Source organism: Peromyscus eremicus, chromosome 17, assembly GCF_949786415.1.
Source record: "Peromyscus eremicus chromosome 17, PerEre_H2_v1, whole genome shotgun sequence".
In the NCBI taxonomy this organism is placed as follows: domain Eukaryota; kingdom Metazoa; phylum Chordata; class Mammalia; order Rodentia; family Cricetidae; genus Peromyscus; species Peromyscus eremicus.
In genome coordinates this window covers 36,525,448-36,541,861 of record NC_081433.1, presented here as the reverse complement: position 1 = coordinate 36,541,861, position 16,414 = coordinate 36,525,448, and the positions used below count along the sequence as shown (strand labels likewise).

The following is a 16,414-nucleotide window of genomic DNA, read 5'->3' as shown; positions in this document are numbered from 1 at the left end:
CCCAGAGCTCGGGTGGTAAAGGCAGAAGGGTCAGGGCTTGAGTATTATCCTAATGATGCATAGCAAATTCAAGACTAGCCTGGGCTACATGAGACCCTGCCTAAACAAAATAAATAAATTAAATAAAATAAACATAGCAGAGGGGTACATGTGTAAAGTCTTACTCTTAAAATGTTTTCATGTAATCATCTTTGCACACTGGCCTAAAATTCTTCTAGCTGTTACAGCAGACAAAGGAGGAAATTGTTCTTTTTGGTGTGCATATTCCAGTTAGTCCAGCCCCTTGTGTAAGAAGTCACAGGGCACTCTTGAGAGGCATGAATCATAAAGATACCAATATGCATTTCATGTTTCATTTCCCGGGTAGCCCTTAATATGTTTTCTGTACTCTGTGGTATTTGCTCTCGTTACTACAGAAATCTATTTCACAACACTTTGCCACTTTTCTGTAATAGAAGATAGTAGAAAAATTACTATTCCAAGATGCTATAGAAAAGAAAAATCTAGAATGTTCTTTCTACACTCTTCAATCAGATCCTCCAAAATAGTGGTCCAGGGATGGGCTTAGTGCTGACGGGATCCATGACCAAGGCTAGAAAGTATCTAGGAGCCTCACAGTTGCAATTTGCCATCATGTTTGGGAGCATTAAGTGACAGACCCTTTTGTCTGTGGAAATAATCCAGACTCACTATCCTCTAATTTCTTCATCAAGAAAGGTGGTTCATGATACTGGTTTATGCTTTATTAGTTGTTTTTAAAAGATGAAGCTATAGGGACTGGAAAGATGGCTTGGAGGTTAAGTGCACTGGCTGCTCTTCCAGAGGTCCTGAGTTCAATTCCCAGCACCCACATGATGGCTCACAACCACTTATAATGGGATCTGATGCCTTATTCTGTCATGCAGGCATATGTGCAGGCAGAACACTGTGTACATGATAAATAAATAAATCTTTAAAAAAAAAGATGAAGTTATAAATCGCATTTAATACATCTGAGAGCTTGTGTGGAGGCTTTTCAGGAGAGCACAGCTCTTGTATACCCCTGACCCAGGTTGCTTCTCCTCTGGGGAAGGTCCTTCTTATCAACCATGCACACAGATTCAAGCAGGACACACGTGTAGTGGTCAGGGAGCAAGGGGACACCTACCTAGCCATCCAGATGAGTTCATCTGGATCAGTCCCAGCGATCAATGGGGTGACAGATGCTAAAGCCAGATTGCTCACACATCCATGGTGGAGCACACTTTTACTCTCAGCAATCGGGCCAGAGGCACGTAGATCTCTGAGTCTGAGGCCAGCCTGGTCTACAGAGTGAGTTCTAGGCCAACCAGGGCTACATAGTGAGACCCTGTTTCAGAAAATAAAAATAAATAAGTAAATGAGTAAGATTCATCTGGAAACTTGAAGGTAGTTTAGTTAAAGAGACACTCATGCTCTTTTGAATTGTTGCTAGGATTTGGAAGTTCCTGTAACCCCGGATACTACTTAGGTAGTCATTATGATTGCACTTGAAAATACAATGAGGCCTTATACCCTGCTTTGTCCTCTGTTGCTGTGTAAACACTGACCAAAAGCAGCTTGGGGAGAAGTGCCTTTATTCAGCTTACACTTCCGGAACATAGTTCATTGCTGAGGAAAGTCAGGCCAGGAGCTCAAGGAAGACCTGAAGCAGAGACCATGGAAGAACCCCGCTTATTGGCTGACTCTCCAGGCTTGTTCAGCTTGCTGTCTTATACAGCCCAGGACCACCTGCTCAGGGGTGGCACTGCCCACAGCTGGCCAGGCTTCCCACATCAGTCATTTAAAAAAATGCTCTTAGGGGTTGGAGATACGGCTTAGTAGTTAAGAGCACTGTTGCTCTTGCAGAGGACCCAGGATTCCCAGCTCCAGTGTGCCCCGCCCCAAACACACTTTCTTCTGGCCTCCTATGGCACCAGGCATACACGTGGTACACAGACATGTAAGCAAAATAGCCACCAACGTAAAATAAAATAAAAATCACATTAAAAATAGAAAAAAGAGAATGCTCCCAGAGACATGGCCACAGGCCAGTGTGATGCAGGCCAGTCCTCACTTAGGTTCCCTCTTCCTGGTGATGGGTTGTGTCCTGTTTACAGAAACTAACGACTGCATCAGACATCCATCCACATTACTCCAGCAGATGTTCTCCAGATATTCCATGTTCCAGAACAGTATTGATTATTGGAATTTCTGAGGAGGCATTCCAATGTGTTACTCATTTGGAATATTTTTTGCCTAATGATGTATAATTGAATTCTTTCTGGAAATTTCCTTCCATTTATTTTTTTGGTTATTTATCCTTTCAGACATGAAGAACAGCCAAGGCCTTTTGTGCTGCACTCATGCTTGAAGAACTTGCGTGATGAAGTTCGGTTCCTTCAAATGTGTTCTCGGGTCCTGGTGTTTTGTTTTCTGCCTTCGAAGGATAGCCAATCTCTCAGCTTACGTATAATGCTCGCAGAAATTCTCACAACAAAAGGTAGACATGAAATTCATACCACCAGTGTGGTTTGTGCAAACCAATGTGCTGAATACTGTCATTATATTTCATATAACATTTGTGCAGATCTTAAATATTTTGGAGCATGTGGGTTGTAAGAAATTTTAGACATTTCAAGTTTAATTATTACATAAAGGCTTTGGCCATATGTGATGAACTTTAAAAGTTTATATGCTACATTGCCAATGCTATTAATTTTGACACAGGAGAGTCACTCTTCATCTGTGCATGGGAAGCACTCATTTAGAGTAGTTTTTTAGTTCAGGCCAGCGGCGTATGCATTTAAGGAAAAGATCCCCACAAAGCATGCACAGCAACTCTGATTAGCATTTGCTTGTACTTTTTCTGTAAGTTTCAATGGTGAACTTTTAATAAACAATAATTACTATACCGTAACACAGTAAGAAACATTTAAAGTTAATAGTACAGCTAAGTACTTACCCAGAATAAAAAATGGAAGGGGGGCACGGAGATGGCTCAGTGGTTAAAACGCTTGCTGCGCCAGTGTGAGGACTGGAGTTTGTAAAAGCAGGTGTGGCAGCGCACTTCTGCAGCCCCAGTGCTCGGCACAACCCAGAGGCAGTGGATCCTGGGGCTCGCTGGCCAGCCAGTCTAGCCAAAACTGAGCTCCAGTGAGACTTTGTCTCACAAAGTCATTGGGTGGAGAATGCTGGAGGACACCGAATGCTGACCTCTGACCTCTGTATGCACACATACATTCACTACAAGGTTACGGGGGTGGATGAAGACAAATGGAAGAAAACATGACTTAAGACAAATGCTCCCTAAGTAAGAATCTTAAGTAAGAGAAATGCAGCGGTTGAATATCTCCTTTATCTAATCATCATCATCATCATCATCATCATCATCATCATCATCATCTATCTCCTTTATCTTTGCCCATCAGCTGAAATGCTAACCGCAGACAAGGGCACTCTAAACATAGTAAGATGGATTTGTAAGAACTTCCTCCCCAACATCTGCTTTGAGCAGTTGGGAATGTTGACAGCTGTCTTTGGTAGACTAAACTGGTCCAGACATAATGAACCTTACAAAAAGTGAGGAAAATCAGTGTCCTTAGTTTTGACAGTTTTCTTAGCCGTGTGAGTCCCAAAAGATTTCTTTCCATTGTTCTTCTCACTCGTTTATTAAAAGGAGCACAGATTATACCATACATTAAATTATGCAGAGAGATATACAGAGGGCTGAGCAGTCCTGTGTGTGTACATGCCTGTATACACACATATACATTTTTAAATATTCAAATTATGATAATTTCCGCCATTTGGCTAGTGGAAAATGTTTCCCACATCCATTTCAGTTATGTGATCCGGAATCTGTTTCCTTCAAGAAGAATAAAGATTTCAGTGGCACTTTCTCCTCTGTCTCTAGTCTTGAAGCCAGTAGTGGACTTGCTGAGTAATCCGGACTACATTAACCAAATGCTCCTGGCCCAGCTGGAGTACAGGGAGCAGATGAATGAACACCACAAGAGAGCCTACACATACGCTCCTTCCTACGAGGAGTTCATCAAGCTGATCAACAGCAACTCTGATGTGGAGTTCTTAAAGCAGCTCAGGTACTTGGCTTTTAATTATAGCACAGTGAAGGCCCTGGTGGTTATCCCTTGTCAGCTAAGCTCTGTCTCTGTGTGTGTGTGTGTGATTCTGTGTGTGTGTGTGTGTGTGTGTGTGTGTGTGTGTGTGAGAGAGAGAGAGAGAGAGAGAGAGAGAGAGAGAGAATGAGAGCATTGTGTGTGTGTGGGGGGGTGGGGGGATGATTGTGTGTGTGTGTGTGTGTGTGTGTGTGTTGGGATGATTGTGTGTGTGTGTGTATGTGTGTGTATGGAAGAGACAGAATGAGTGTGTGTGTGTGTGTGTGTGTGTGTGTATGTGCGAGTACGCATGAGCTTTTCAGGGAAGTGGAAATCAGGCAGTCCATAAATTTTCTCCTTTAGTAACAATTGCGTTTGTTCAGCTTCTCTTTAATAGAGGAATCATTTTTTTCAAGGCATTAGGTTTTCCTAAGAGTTTGGTAATAATAGCTTAAAAGCTTGTTGTTATTTTAAGTGACAATGTAGAACATTGTGTTGATTTTCATTGTCTTAGAAAATGAAGGGGCTAGGGCCTGGAAACAATGGCTTCCTCACTAGTTCTTTGGGAAATCGCATTTGAACGTATCGCAGGCATCACTTATACGGGAGGGATGTCTTTGAAATGTTTTTGGGTGTTAGTCTTCTCATAGCATAGGAGTCTATACTGTGATTATTTGGTATACATTTGTGGCTGTTCTAGGCTTGTTTCCCCACTTCCCTTTTGTTTGAATGTTCCCAGATGGTAATAAGAAGAATAGGAAACTCTGGTGGGTCCATTTTCATTTTTATTACTAATTTTGGTAATTCATTAATAGGAAAGAAAAATATTGACCAAAATTGGACGAACTATGCAGAGATGTGAGATACGCCTTCCTTCCTTTGAACAAGGGTTGACAGTGAGATGGGCTAGATGCACAAGCTTGTGACCTGGGTAATGCAGCACCTAGGAGACATGCATTGTTCTTACCGGCTGTGCCAGGGTTGGTCTCACCAATGTGTGATGACCAGTTCTAATGTATAGCCTTGTCTGTGAATTATGTATCTATGAGCATTGTGTTTGGGCATCTTATTTATGCATCTCCTCTCATGCATAATAGTAAGTGTACCAAATGGTAAAACATTATATATTGTCTATCTCTGAATTGATGAATTGAGAAGTGTAACATTTGAGCTGAGAGAGAACCCAGTAGCCAGTAGTAAACTTTGTTACCCTAGTTTACAGGTTCTGCCCACTTGTAGATCCTTCTTACCATGGCTTCTTTTGAAGAGGAGCTCGTAAAATCAGGTGGGGTAGCACACACTGAGATCCCAGCACTCTGGGGACTAAGACGGGGGACTCTGAGTTCGAGGCTAGTCCAGGTGACACAGCAGGGTTCTGTCTCAGAAGAACAAAAGGAGGAAGCCTGACAGTCACACGCTTGTGCTGCCTTTTCTTCCTAAGTCCTGCATTCACAGTGAGCTGTTACCCAGGAGTGCTGTTCAACCCTGTACTTGTAGATCCTTCTGACTTTGGTGGTGGTGTTTTTGACACAGGGTTTCTCTGTGTAGCCCCGGCTGTCCTGGAACTCACTCTGCAGACCAGGCTGGCCTCAAACTCAGAGATCCACCTGCCTCTGCCTCCTGAGCACTGGGATCAAGGGTGTGCACCACCACTGCCTGTTCATCTGACTCCCCCTGCCCCCTAGACAAGGTTTCTCTATATAACAGGTGTGGCTGTTCTAGAACTTGCTTTTTAGACCAGGCTGGCCTCAAACTCACAGAGATCCACCTGCCTCTGCCTCCTGAATGCTGGGATTAAAGGCCTGTGCCACCACCACCTGGCTTATCTGATGTTTTTAACCTACTTCCTTATGAGCTGTGTGTGGTGTGATCATCCTCTATGGAATTATCATTTCTCCTTAAGATACTGTTTAGGATCAGATACCTTATGTTCAGAAACTGAAAAATCTGAATTCTTAAGCAATTTTCTTCTAGTAAACATTCTTTCTGGAAGACAATCAGATATAGACAGTTTGTTAATGCCAAGCAAGTTTAAGATAGCAGCCCAGAGTCCCAAGTGGCAGGTTAAGTGAAGCCGTCATTATTCATTGTTGATCTAGACCTATGGATGAATCTTGTGTTTTGTATAACGGAAGGATTCTGGCTACCACTCCATACTGGTGACATAGTCAAACGTGGTAACAACTTTTCAAAGAGATTTTAAAAGTCAGAACTAGTTATTTTAAATGATTAAGTATTGGTTTTCTCATAGGGGAGTCCTGCCTTCCACTGTTCGAAACAGAGTCTCTCGTTTGCACCTGTGTGCGCCAGGCTAGCATAGGTTTCTAAACTCCAGGGAATGTCTGTCTCCACCCTCCATCTCCCTATAGTAACGCTAGGTTACAGATGCATCCTGTCATGCCTGGCTTCATGTGGCAAGTGCTTTTACTCACCGAGACATGTCTCCAGCCATGACTACTGGTTCTGGAGCACCTCTGCCATTTTGTAGTTGAGCACAATTGCTGCTATGAAATGCAGAGTGTTAAGAATTGATAGCACTTTACAAATTTTTTAGATCCATTTATTTTATGTGTATGAATGTTTTGCCTTCATATATATAAATGCACTGTGTGAATGCCTGGTACCCTCAGATGCCAGAAGAAGGCACTGAATCTCCTAGAACTGGAGTTACAGTGAGCCAGCATGTGGGTGCTAGCAACTGAACTCAGGTCCTTTGCAAGAACTACAAGTACTCTTAACTACTGAGCCATCTCTCCACTCCCGAAGTTTATCCCTAAAATGTCCTAGCCAAATGCTTAGAATTGTGGGGATGCTGCAGTTCGCCATCAAGGAGAATTCCCATTAAACAGGAGAGTCATGGCATCTTCTCTTCCTAGATGAGTGGGGGGAGTCATAGCATGATTGTGGCTGAGGCTTGAGTTGGCTTCAGTTACAGATTACACTGGGAGTTCGGGGCCTGCCTTTCCCCTTTCTTTTTCATATGTGTGAGGACTTAAGTCCTCTTCATCGCACAGAAGGCAGCACTGAAGGATGGCACACCAGGACTCCTGAGCAGAGAGACCCAGACAGCAGAAGTACTGGATTGAAGAAGGCTTGCTTCTTCTTCCACAAATGGTGGTATAATTCACATACCATAAAACTCATCATTTTAAACTGTACAGTTCAGTGGTTCTTGTAGTGTGTTCAAAGACTGTGTAAGTAATGCCTCTAATTCCAGAATATTTTTACTGTCCTCCAGAGAACTCTGACACCCCTAAGCGGTCACTTACTGCTCCTTTCCTCCTTTAAGCTCTTGGCAGCCTCTAATCTATTTTCACCCTTGATACTGAGCCTGTCCTGGGTATCATCTAAATGGACTCGGGAAGATTGTGTCTGGCTGCTGTACTCAGCTGCTGCTGTCAGGGCCCATGAACGCCGTAGTCTATGCAGCGCTGCTTCCCTTTGGGGTGGAATAATGTCAGTGGATGAATATATCACGTTTTACTCGTTCGTTCATCAGACAATGGATGGTTCGGGGTGTTTGCCCTTTGAGCCACCATTGAGCATCGTCAGTGACGCTCAGCAGCGTGATCAGTGGTGTCTAGAGTCAGGTGAATGTTACACTTCCTCCCTCCTCTCTTCTCACCACCACATGTCCCTACAGAGTGCTCGTCCGGGAGGAGCCATGGGACACACACAGGCCAGCGTCTTCTGTATTATTCCTCGTCCATAGATCTTGTTCCTTGTGTCCTTTGGTGTTCGTAAGCTTTGCACTTGGCAGCTGTTTACAGAATTAGTAGGAAGAGGACATAGGGGTAGTCTGGTGACCAGATAAGCAGCTCTTTTAGAAGCAAAATACATTTTCAGGTTTAATTATGTTGAAGTAATGGCAAAGTCTAGTTGGACGCCCCCCCCCCCCTCTTTGCACATTCACCCTTTCAGAAGCTTGTGGTGCCATGTATACATCTTGGGAACTTTGCTGTCTTCTTTTAATACAACCAACATTTTCCTATTACTTCTTAGCCTTTTGCCTAAGGTCAAGTATAGAACGGCTGAAAACCCTCTTATATAACGTAGTTGAGAGAGGGGAGATAGACTAATGATATGTAAAGGGACTAGAGAAATGGCTCAGTAGATAAAATGCTTAGTACATAAGTATGGGAATTGGGGGTTGGATCCCCAGTACCCACATAAAGTCTGGGTGGCCATGACAGCTTCCCTGCAGTCTCCAGTGGCAGTATACGAGGGCAGAGATGGGAATGGTTGGATAAGCTGGTTAGCCAGGCTATCCCAAATGATGAGCCCTGGGCTTAGGAGGAGATCCTGCCTCGTTATGTAAGATGGGGAGCAATTGAGTAAGGGCCTGATATCAGTCTTGGGCCTCCACTTGAAGACATGTATGTGTGTGCTCCCACACATGTGAACACATACACCAAACACACACTGAACAATATATGCATGAAAATGTCATAGAGAAAACTATCTGGGGTGATAAAACATTAATTTAAAAAATTCTTTTTCTTTTCCCTTGAAGAGTCGTATGCAACTGGTAATGTCAGCTGTGGAGGGCATGGTAATCCAGAAGTGTTTCTAGTCCCCCCAGCAAGCTTGGCAAAGAACCATGGGAGAAAACCCCATGGCAGGCAGTTTTCTTAGTGATAGTTGTATGCACTCAGAATTACCTTGGGAATGCGGGTGAAAAGGCCCCCATCCCGTGGCACCTTCTTTTGGCACTGTGGGCAGCTCTTTGGGCTTTGTTGCATAGGATTTCAGGCAGTTCTGTTTGACATGTGCCGGGGTTCCTTTTACCTATGAAGAATTAAGCTTATCCTAGGGACAGAGCTGTGGCTAACCTTTGTTCTCTATGTCTTGTGCAACAGTATCTGCCGAAGACCCCCAGGACGACTGTGACAGCAGTGGCCGCTCTTCAAAATATGGATGATGTTGTATACATAATCTCCACACTTGGCTAATTACTGCTTGATAGAAAATTTCTGTCTACTTAAGGATCAGGCCTGCTTACTGTTACTAACTGTCCAAATCACTTTTCATTAGCTGCTTGTCTGGTCGATGGAGCTGAGACTTATCAGTCTGCAGACCCTAATGGAGCTGCTTTCTTTTATCATAATCAGAACTCTTTAGATGGTTTTCTGGTACAATTAGAGTGCTGTTCTGTCTGACTTTATTAGTGGTTAGGTCACTGTATTCAAATCACTGTCACGGAAACTGAAGATATCCTGCCTCAGGCAGCGAGTATGCTTTATTTAGGCTAAGCAGCTGATGAAATCATTTAGTTTTACATATTGCATATATGGGAGACGTTCCATATTTTCTAAAGGAAATAAAGTCATTTGATTCTTTTAGGCTGGAATGCATTTAAGAGATGAGGTAAACCCCTTGAAGGTGGTATTTATAGTTTGGGGACAATGTGGTTATTTTCTGTGTCAGTATGAGATGCTTTCATGGTGGTGTTAGGATAGTCCCATGGGATTGTTAGGGCTGGAGACACTTCTCTCCAGTGTGTGAGCTAGGAGCCTTTAGCCCCGATGACAGTTGAACACCCCTCGGCCCTTATAGCTGCTTCCTCTCCTTCTCTAGGACCCAAGAACTTGAGATACGGTGCTGTGGTTAGACTGGGCAATACTGTGAACTTTTTGTAGTTTTGTAGTAATGATGAGTCTGCTGACCTCCAGAAACCAAACGTGGGGATGACATCTTAGCTGCGGGATGCCAGAGAACAAATGCATACGTTTCCCACCACTGGTGTCAGTGGCCAGATGCCACAGTCGGGAAAGTCACAGCAGAGCCCAGAATGCAGGTGCAGTCGTTAGTGAACCCCAACAATCAGGACCCCTCGAGGGAAGAAACCGAATAGTCCTTCATTTGAAGATAAAGCGAGTCCAAGTACTCAGTGAAGGAGTCGTGACGGGCTCTGCCCTCACAGAACCTTTAGCAAAGGAATGGACAGACTGCTGCGGCCCTGGACAGCATCCAGTGCTTGTCTGTATGGTAATTTTCCGGTGTCTTTGTAGAATGTACTCGAAGGAAGTATATTTGTTCCTCAACAGAAAGTACAGATCCCTGGGCCTTCTGCCAGGGATTTTTGTGTGGTTCGTCTGGTGAGTCTGTTAGAGAGTCAGGCTTTCATCATTGGGACTGAAGCAGTACCTGAAATGCGCAGGCCGAAGGAGGGAGGAGTGATTTGCTCCAGTATTAGGCTCTGTCGCTTCCAGCAGAGCATGACGAAGAGAACATTAGGACACAAGCATATGGTGGGGCAAAGCTGCTCACCTAATGACAGGCAGGAAACAGTGAGAGAGGGGTCAGGGACAAGACATGTCCTTCAGCGACATGACCCTGGTGACCTACCTCCTTCTACCAAGACCCACCCACTAGTACCTCACTATAGTGTCATTAACGCACTGGCGAAGCTCAAGTACTTCAGAATCCAGCCATCAGCTGGAGACCAAGCCTCAACCACGTGAGTCTTTGGGGCTATTTTGTCTTTAATCCATGATGGAGAGGAATGGGACATGAGTGTTTTAGAAAGCTCCCCAAGTGACTGCAACTCATAGTGATAACTCCTTTTTACATAGCATCTTTCCCTATGCTGCCAATCTGAAGCCAGATGCCATGGTGTGTGATTCTGTGTACTCTAAGTCTTTGAAAACAGTTTGGGTCTGTGACAACTCTGTCAATGGCAGATTTGTCTTAGTCAGGGTGACCGTTGCTGTGATGAAACACCATGACCAAAGCAACTTGGAGAGCCAAGGGTTTTTTCAGCTTACGCTTCAACACCACAGTTCATCATCAGAGGGAGTCAGGACAGGAACTCAAGCAGGGCAGGAACCTGGAGGCAGGAGCTGATGCAGAGGCCATGGAGGGGTGCTGCTTACTGGCTTGCCCCTCCTGGCTTGCTCAGCCTGCTTTCTCTCTCTCTCTGAGACAGGGTTTCTCTGAGTAGCCCTGGCTGTCCTGGAACTCGCTCTGTAGCCCAGGCTGGCCTTGAACTCAGAGATCCTGCCTTTGCCTCCCAAGTGCTGGGATTAAAGAAAGGCGTGTGCCACCACTGCCCGGTCCAAGCCTGGTTTCTTATAGAGCCAGGATCACCAGCCCAGGGATGGCACCACCCTTCCCCATCAACCATTAATTAAGAAAATGCCCTACAGGCTTGCCTGTAGCCTATGTCATGGAGGCTTTTCTCAGCTGAGGCTCCCTTCCCCCCATGACTCTAGTTTGTGTCAAGTTGATGTAAAACCAGCCCGTGCAGTATTATCTGGACACTTCTTCCTTTTAGCGTATTTTTTTCTGTGTGTGTGTGTGTGTGTGTGTGATGGAGCAAAGGTGTCTTCTTTATTACTGACCTTTAACCTCAGGCTTCTCTGGCATGGCAAACTCTACCTTTGGAGCTAGGTAATTCATTAAGGTGAGGGTTAGTCTGTGTTGTGGAATGCCCAGCAGCATGCCTGACTGGTACCCACTTGACGCCAGTTTCCCTGCAGCTGGAACAACTGAACATGTCTGTGGACATTGCCAATGATCCTGGGTGTACAAGTTTGCCCTTGAAGGAAAGTTACTTGGCTAACTCCATGTTGGGATTCAATTCAGCAGGCAGTCAAAGAAACCCCACCAAATGATGACTTCCTCAAAGTGGTGTTGCCTCCCAGCTTTAAGATATGCCTAACAAATAGCATTTCTGAATGTAAAGGTATACAATGTGATTAGTATAGTAAATTATGAGATGATTGTCACAGCGAGCTCACTGACATGCATCACTTCACGTTGTTAGAGTGTATTTTTGTGGTGAGAACACACAGGATTGAGTCTATTAGCAATTTTTTTCCCCCCGGAGCTGAGGACCGAACCCAGGGCCTTGGCGCTTGCTAGGCAAGCGCTCTACCACTGAGCTAAATCCCCAACCCCCTATTGGCAAATTTTGAGCTGGTAGTACAGTGTTAATGACTGTAGCCACATGCTGTACCTTAGCACTCCAGAACTTACTTACCTAATATAACTGGCCCCTTGCATCCACCTCTTCTGCATCCTCGTCCCTCAGAGCCAGGGTTTTGCTCTCTGTTTTGGTGTGTTTTATTTGTACATGTGTGTTTATTATAGAGGCCAGACATTGAGTTGGGTGTCTTCCTTTTAATCGGAGACAGGGTCTCTAACCTGAAGCTTAGCAGTTGGCTGAACTCACTGGTGAGCAAGCCTCCTGGGACCTCCCTTGTCGAGGCTAGCCTGGGATAACAGGTGCATCCTGCCACATCTGGCTTTCTGCTTGGGTGCTGGGGACCCAAATTCAGGTCCTTAAGCTTGTGAAACAAACATTTTACTCATTGGGCCATCTTCCAGCCTGAGTTTGACTCTACTGTTCCACCTTGAAAGGGACATCATGCAGTACTTGTCTATGCTTGCCTTATTTCATTTTAGACAGTGTCTCCAAAGTTAATCTGTTGTCACCAATGGCAGGATTTGCTTCTTAAAAGGTAAATTCTACAACAGTCATCTGGGCTCCAACCACCGTGGCTCTTAGCTTCCTCCCAGCTTAGTGCTTGGCCATCTTTAGGGCATCTCAGAGAGTCTTCATTGTCCAGAATGACACCCATCACATCCTACTTCCCGGGGCAGGTCAAAGGGCAGGTCAAAGGCAACGATAGGAGGTACTGACATGCTTGTACTGTGTGGTGTTTGTTAAAGAAATTTCTGGAAGCTACTATATGACATTTCCGTGTATATTATTTATGTTTGTCTAGAGTATCTTGCTTTGTACATCCACAGACCCAGTTTTATTTAAAAATGGAGGGTTCTTTTACTAAGGAGTAAAGAATGGATATGGTATAAGCAGTTAGCTAATTGTGCTACCATACCATATGCATTTAGTTTAGTAAGACAGAAGAGCTGTTTTTCATGCTAGCATTAGGAAGATGCAACTTTGCTGAACTGGACATTTGCCAGACTTAAAGCTATTTCGAACAAGTTCTCACAAAGGGGAGACTTTACTTTTCAGTCTACCGTTGTTCAGTGTCTACTGTGCCGTATATTAAGCCCAGAATTTTGTTCCTTGTAGTCATCATCTTACCTGGTCAGTATAACCATGTCAGTATTATTCCCATTCAGTGATTAAAGGAAGTCAAGTGGCTCAGCCACGATGATATAGTCAGTAAGCAGAGCCGGGACCTGATCTCGGGTCTACTTGACTGTAAACTCCATATCTAAAGCAGGGTGACTGGCTAGCAGGTAGACAGAAGGCATCAATGACAAGTCCGCAGCCTCCTGGGGATCACTGGAGTCTTCCCTGGCTCCAATCCTTTAAGAGAACACTGCCACCAATGGCGCCCTTGCCTATTTCTAAAACAGCAATAGACCGCCAGCTCATCACCGCCATGTTCTCGTTGACTACCAACCCAGGCGTCATTAGATTTTTTTAAGTTCTGTATTTATTTCTGACCCATTATTTGAAAAGCAAGGTGAAGATTGAAACACTGTATAGAGAACACTTCAGAGTAAAATGTTTGAAATTATGGAAATGGAAGATTATTTGGCTTAGAGAAGAAAATACGATTTCTCTCCTACATACTGAAATTGAGGTGGTATTTCTTCTTCACTAATGGGCAAGGGCATAATGGATGATTAACTTCAGCAGTCAGAATTTGTAAATAGAATGGAACTGCTATTTTCTTTTTGTATGGATGCTAGGAAAATGTTTTTTTTTTAAATCTCTGAATTGATTTTTGTGATTGCATTAGGTACTTTTGCATCATTATGATCAAAAATATTTGAGAGAAGCAACAGAAGGGTGGAGAGATTCACTTCGGTTGACTGTTTCAGGGCCTTCTCTCTGGCATCTCGAGTATCTCCAGTTGTGGTGGCTAGAGCATGTGACAGCTGTCTCCATTTTGGTGGGCCAGGAACAGAGGGTCCTAGGTGGCACCAGGGGTGGATATAAGGTTCAGAAATGTACCCCTAATGACCTAATTCTGCTACCCAGGTCCTCACTGCAAAGGCTCCACCACCTTCAAAATAATGCCCCATACTGGAGACCAAGAACTCTAGATAATGAAGTCTTCACAGGTTATTTCAGATTCTAACTGCAGCTTGGCATTTGTACATGAAGATAATGTATTAAAATTATTTAAATTGCATGCTTTTGTGAAGAACATAAATTACTTGAACATTTTCTGTTTTTGAATAATGCCTCCCAAAACATATTGTGAATTATGAGTAATAAAATAAGATTACATTGTAAAGGAACATAAAAGAAGAGATTGAGCACACTTTCAAGACAAACTCATAGAGCGTGTTAGAAATCAATAAGCAAGCATAAACTGCTAAGCAAGAGACTAGTGTGGGTGGACAGGAGATGAGAAACCCGAGTACAAAATGGTAAATCTTGGAAAAATTTTATGAAAAGAATAAATGAGTATAAATTTAGTTTTAAGAAACCACAGGACGATGTGGGATTTCTTAGGAAAATAAACTCTGAAAATATTTTCACTTGCTTAAAGTAGAAATACATCAACTTCAGAGTCGAATTCCTTCCGTCGGTGTTTTAAAGAGCAGGGGGCGGGGGGGGGGGGGGGCTGGGTGTGTCCGAAGACACACTCATTTGGGGTGAGAAGAAAGGGAAATCAACATTAGTGCAACATGATTGGATGGAGGAGTCTCTCTGAAGTTGAGAGAATTCATTATGTGCTTACGCTTGGCACAGCACTCCCATTGTGGATTGGGGTCTCTGCCTCATGAGTAACTACCCACCACAGGTTAGGTTGTGCACAGTCCTGAACGTTAGCTGTAGCCATTGATTACAACCTATAGGGCAGGGACTGCACATCAGTTTGTTTTCGTTGCAAATGCTCATCAATTGCTAGTTACTAACTGAAGTGCGATGCTAAGTTTGGGGGCTAGATGAGGCCTAGTGATAATGCCCCCCTTTTTTTCTTTTTCTTTTTGATTTTTCAAGACAGGGTTTCCCTGTATAACCTTAGCTGGCCTGGAACTCACTCTGTAGACAAGGCTGGCCTCGAACTCACAGAGATCCACCTGCCTCTGCCTCCTGAGTGCTGGGATTAAAGGTGTGAGCCATCACTGTGCTGTTGACAGCCCTTCTTGATTCTGAGGTTTGGACCATTGCATAGTCAAGAAATGAGGCAGAGATTAAATGACAGTTTCTTTACTAGTAGATAATTGAGAACTCATTTTTTCTATTGTAAACAATGTATTCTCTAATACAGAGCCTCAGGATTAGCTAGTCATTTTTTTGTCTAGAAATGCTAAACCAGAATCAGCCCACCATATCCCTGCTTCTCCCAGCTTCCCCATGTCCCTGGCAGATCCAGAGTCTACCCGATAGCTGCCCTCGGAGACAAAGAACATACACCCTCAAGAGGAAGGAGAGGTGAAAGGCGTGCTTCACATGCTCGGTCCCTCTTCACCTGTGACCAAGTTAAAACCCCCTTCTTCACTGGGGAGGAGTGCATTGGGGATTGAGAGATGCCAGAGTTGGACCTTCTTTTACTTGGAAGGAAGAAGCATCATGAGTGGGGACGAGCAGTTTTCCCCTCCAAAAGAAAGCAATATTGAGTCCCCGTGGCAGCAAAGTGCTTCGTGACTTGTGAGGTCGGCTACAGGAGGAGTGGAGGATGGAGGAGTGGAGGATGGAGGAGTGGAAGATGGAGGAGTGGAGGATGGAGGAGTGGAGAATGGAGGAGTGGAGGATGGAGGAGTGGAGGATGGAGGAGTGGAGGATGGAGGAGTGGAGGATGGAGGAGTGGAGGATGGAGGAGGAGTGACATTCTAGTAACTTTAGCAGCTGGTTCTTGAGTGCGCTGAGGACTCTGGCTTTGGGGAATGTGCCGATTTCTGCTGTGGGCACAACCATTCTCAAGTCACTGACGTGCTATCATTGAATATGGAGTTGGGAAGAGATCGTATTGGTAGTCTATTATGAGTGTAGTAGTTCCGTGCTGATATAATAGACAAAGTAATCTCATGGGTGATGTTAATAGTAGGATGAATAAAGTTGTTAGGAGAGGATGATGCCTCCTCTGTCTTGGGGTGACCAGTCACTGTTGTAACACAGAAATACAATTCTAGAGATAGACAAGATGTAACAGTGTGAAACAGCAGCCTAGGGCAGGGGTTCTCAGCCTTCCTAATGCTGCAACCCTTTAATACAGTTCCTCATGTTGGGGTGACCCCCAACCATACAGTTATTTCATTGTTACTTCATAACTGTAATTTTGCTACTGTTATGAATCCTAATGTAAATATCTGGCATGTGACCCTTCCCACAGGTTGAGAACCACTGACCTAGAGGCTGG

At 44.2% G+C, this 16,414-nt stretch overlaps 1 protein-coding gene across 1 annotated transcript in view; it reads left to right on the top strand.

The window, feature by feature from the left end:
* Snx25 (sorting nexin 25) overlaps positions 1 to 16,414 on the top strand; it is a 115,848-nt gene that overhangs the window by 39,470 nt on the left and 59,964 nt on the right. Inside the window, exons 4-5 of the mRNA XM_059244660.1 lie at positions 2,328 to 2,500; positions 3,914 to 4,100. Of these exons, the coding sequence (XP_059100643.1) occupies positions 2,328 to 2,500; positions 3,914 to 4,100 (360 nt within the window). The remainder of the gene's footprint in view (positions 1 to 2,327; positions 2,501 to 3,913; positions 4,101 to 16,414) is intronic.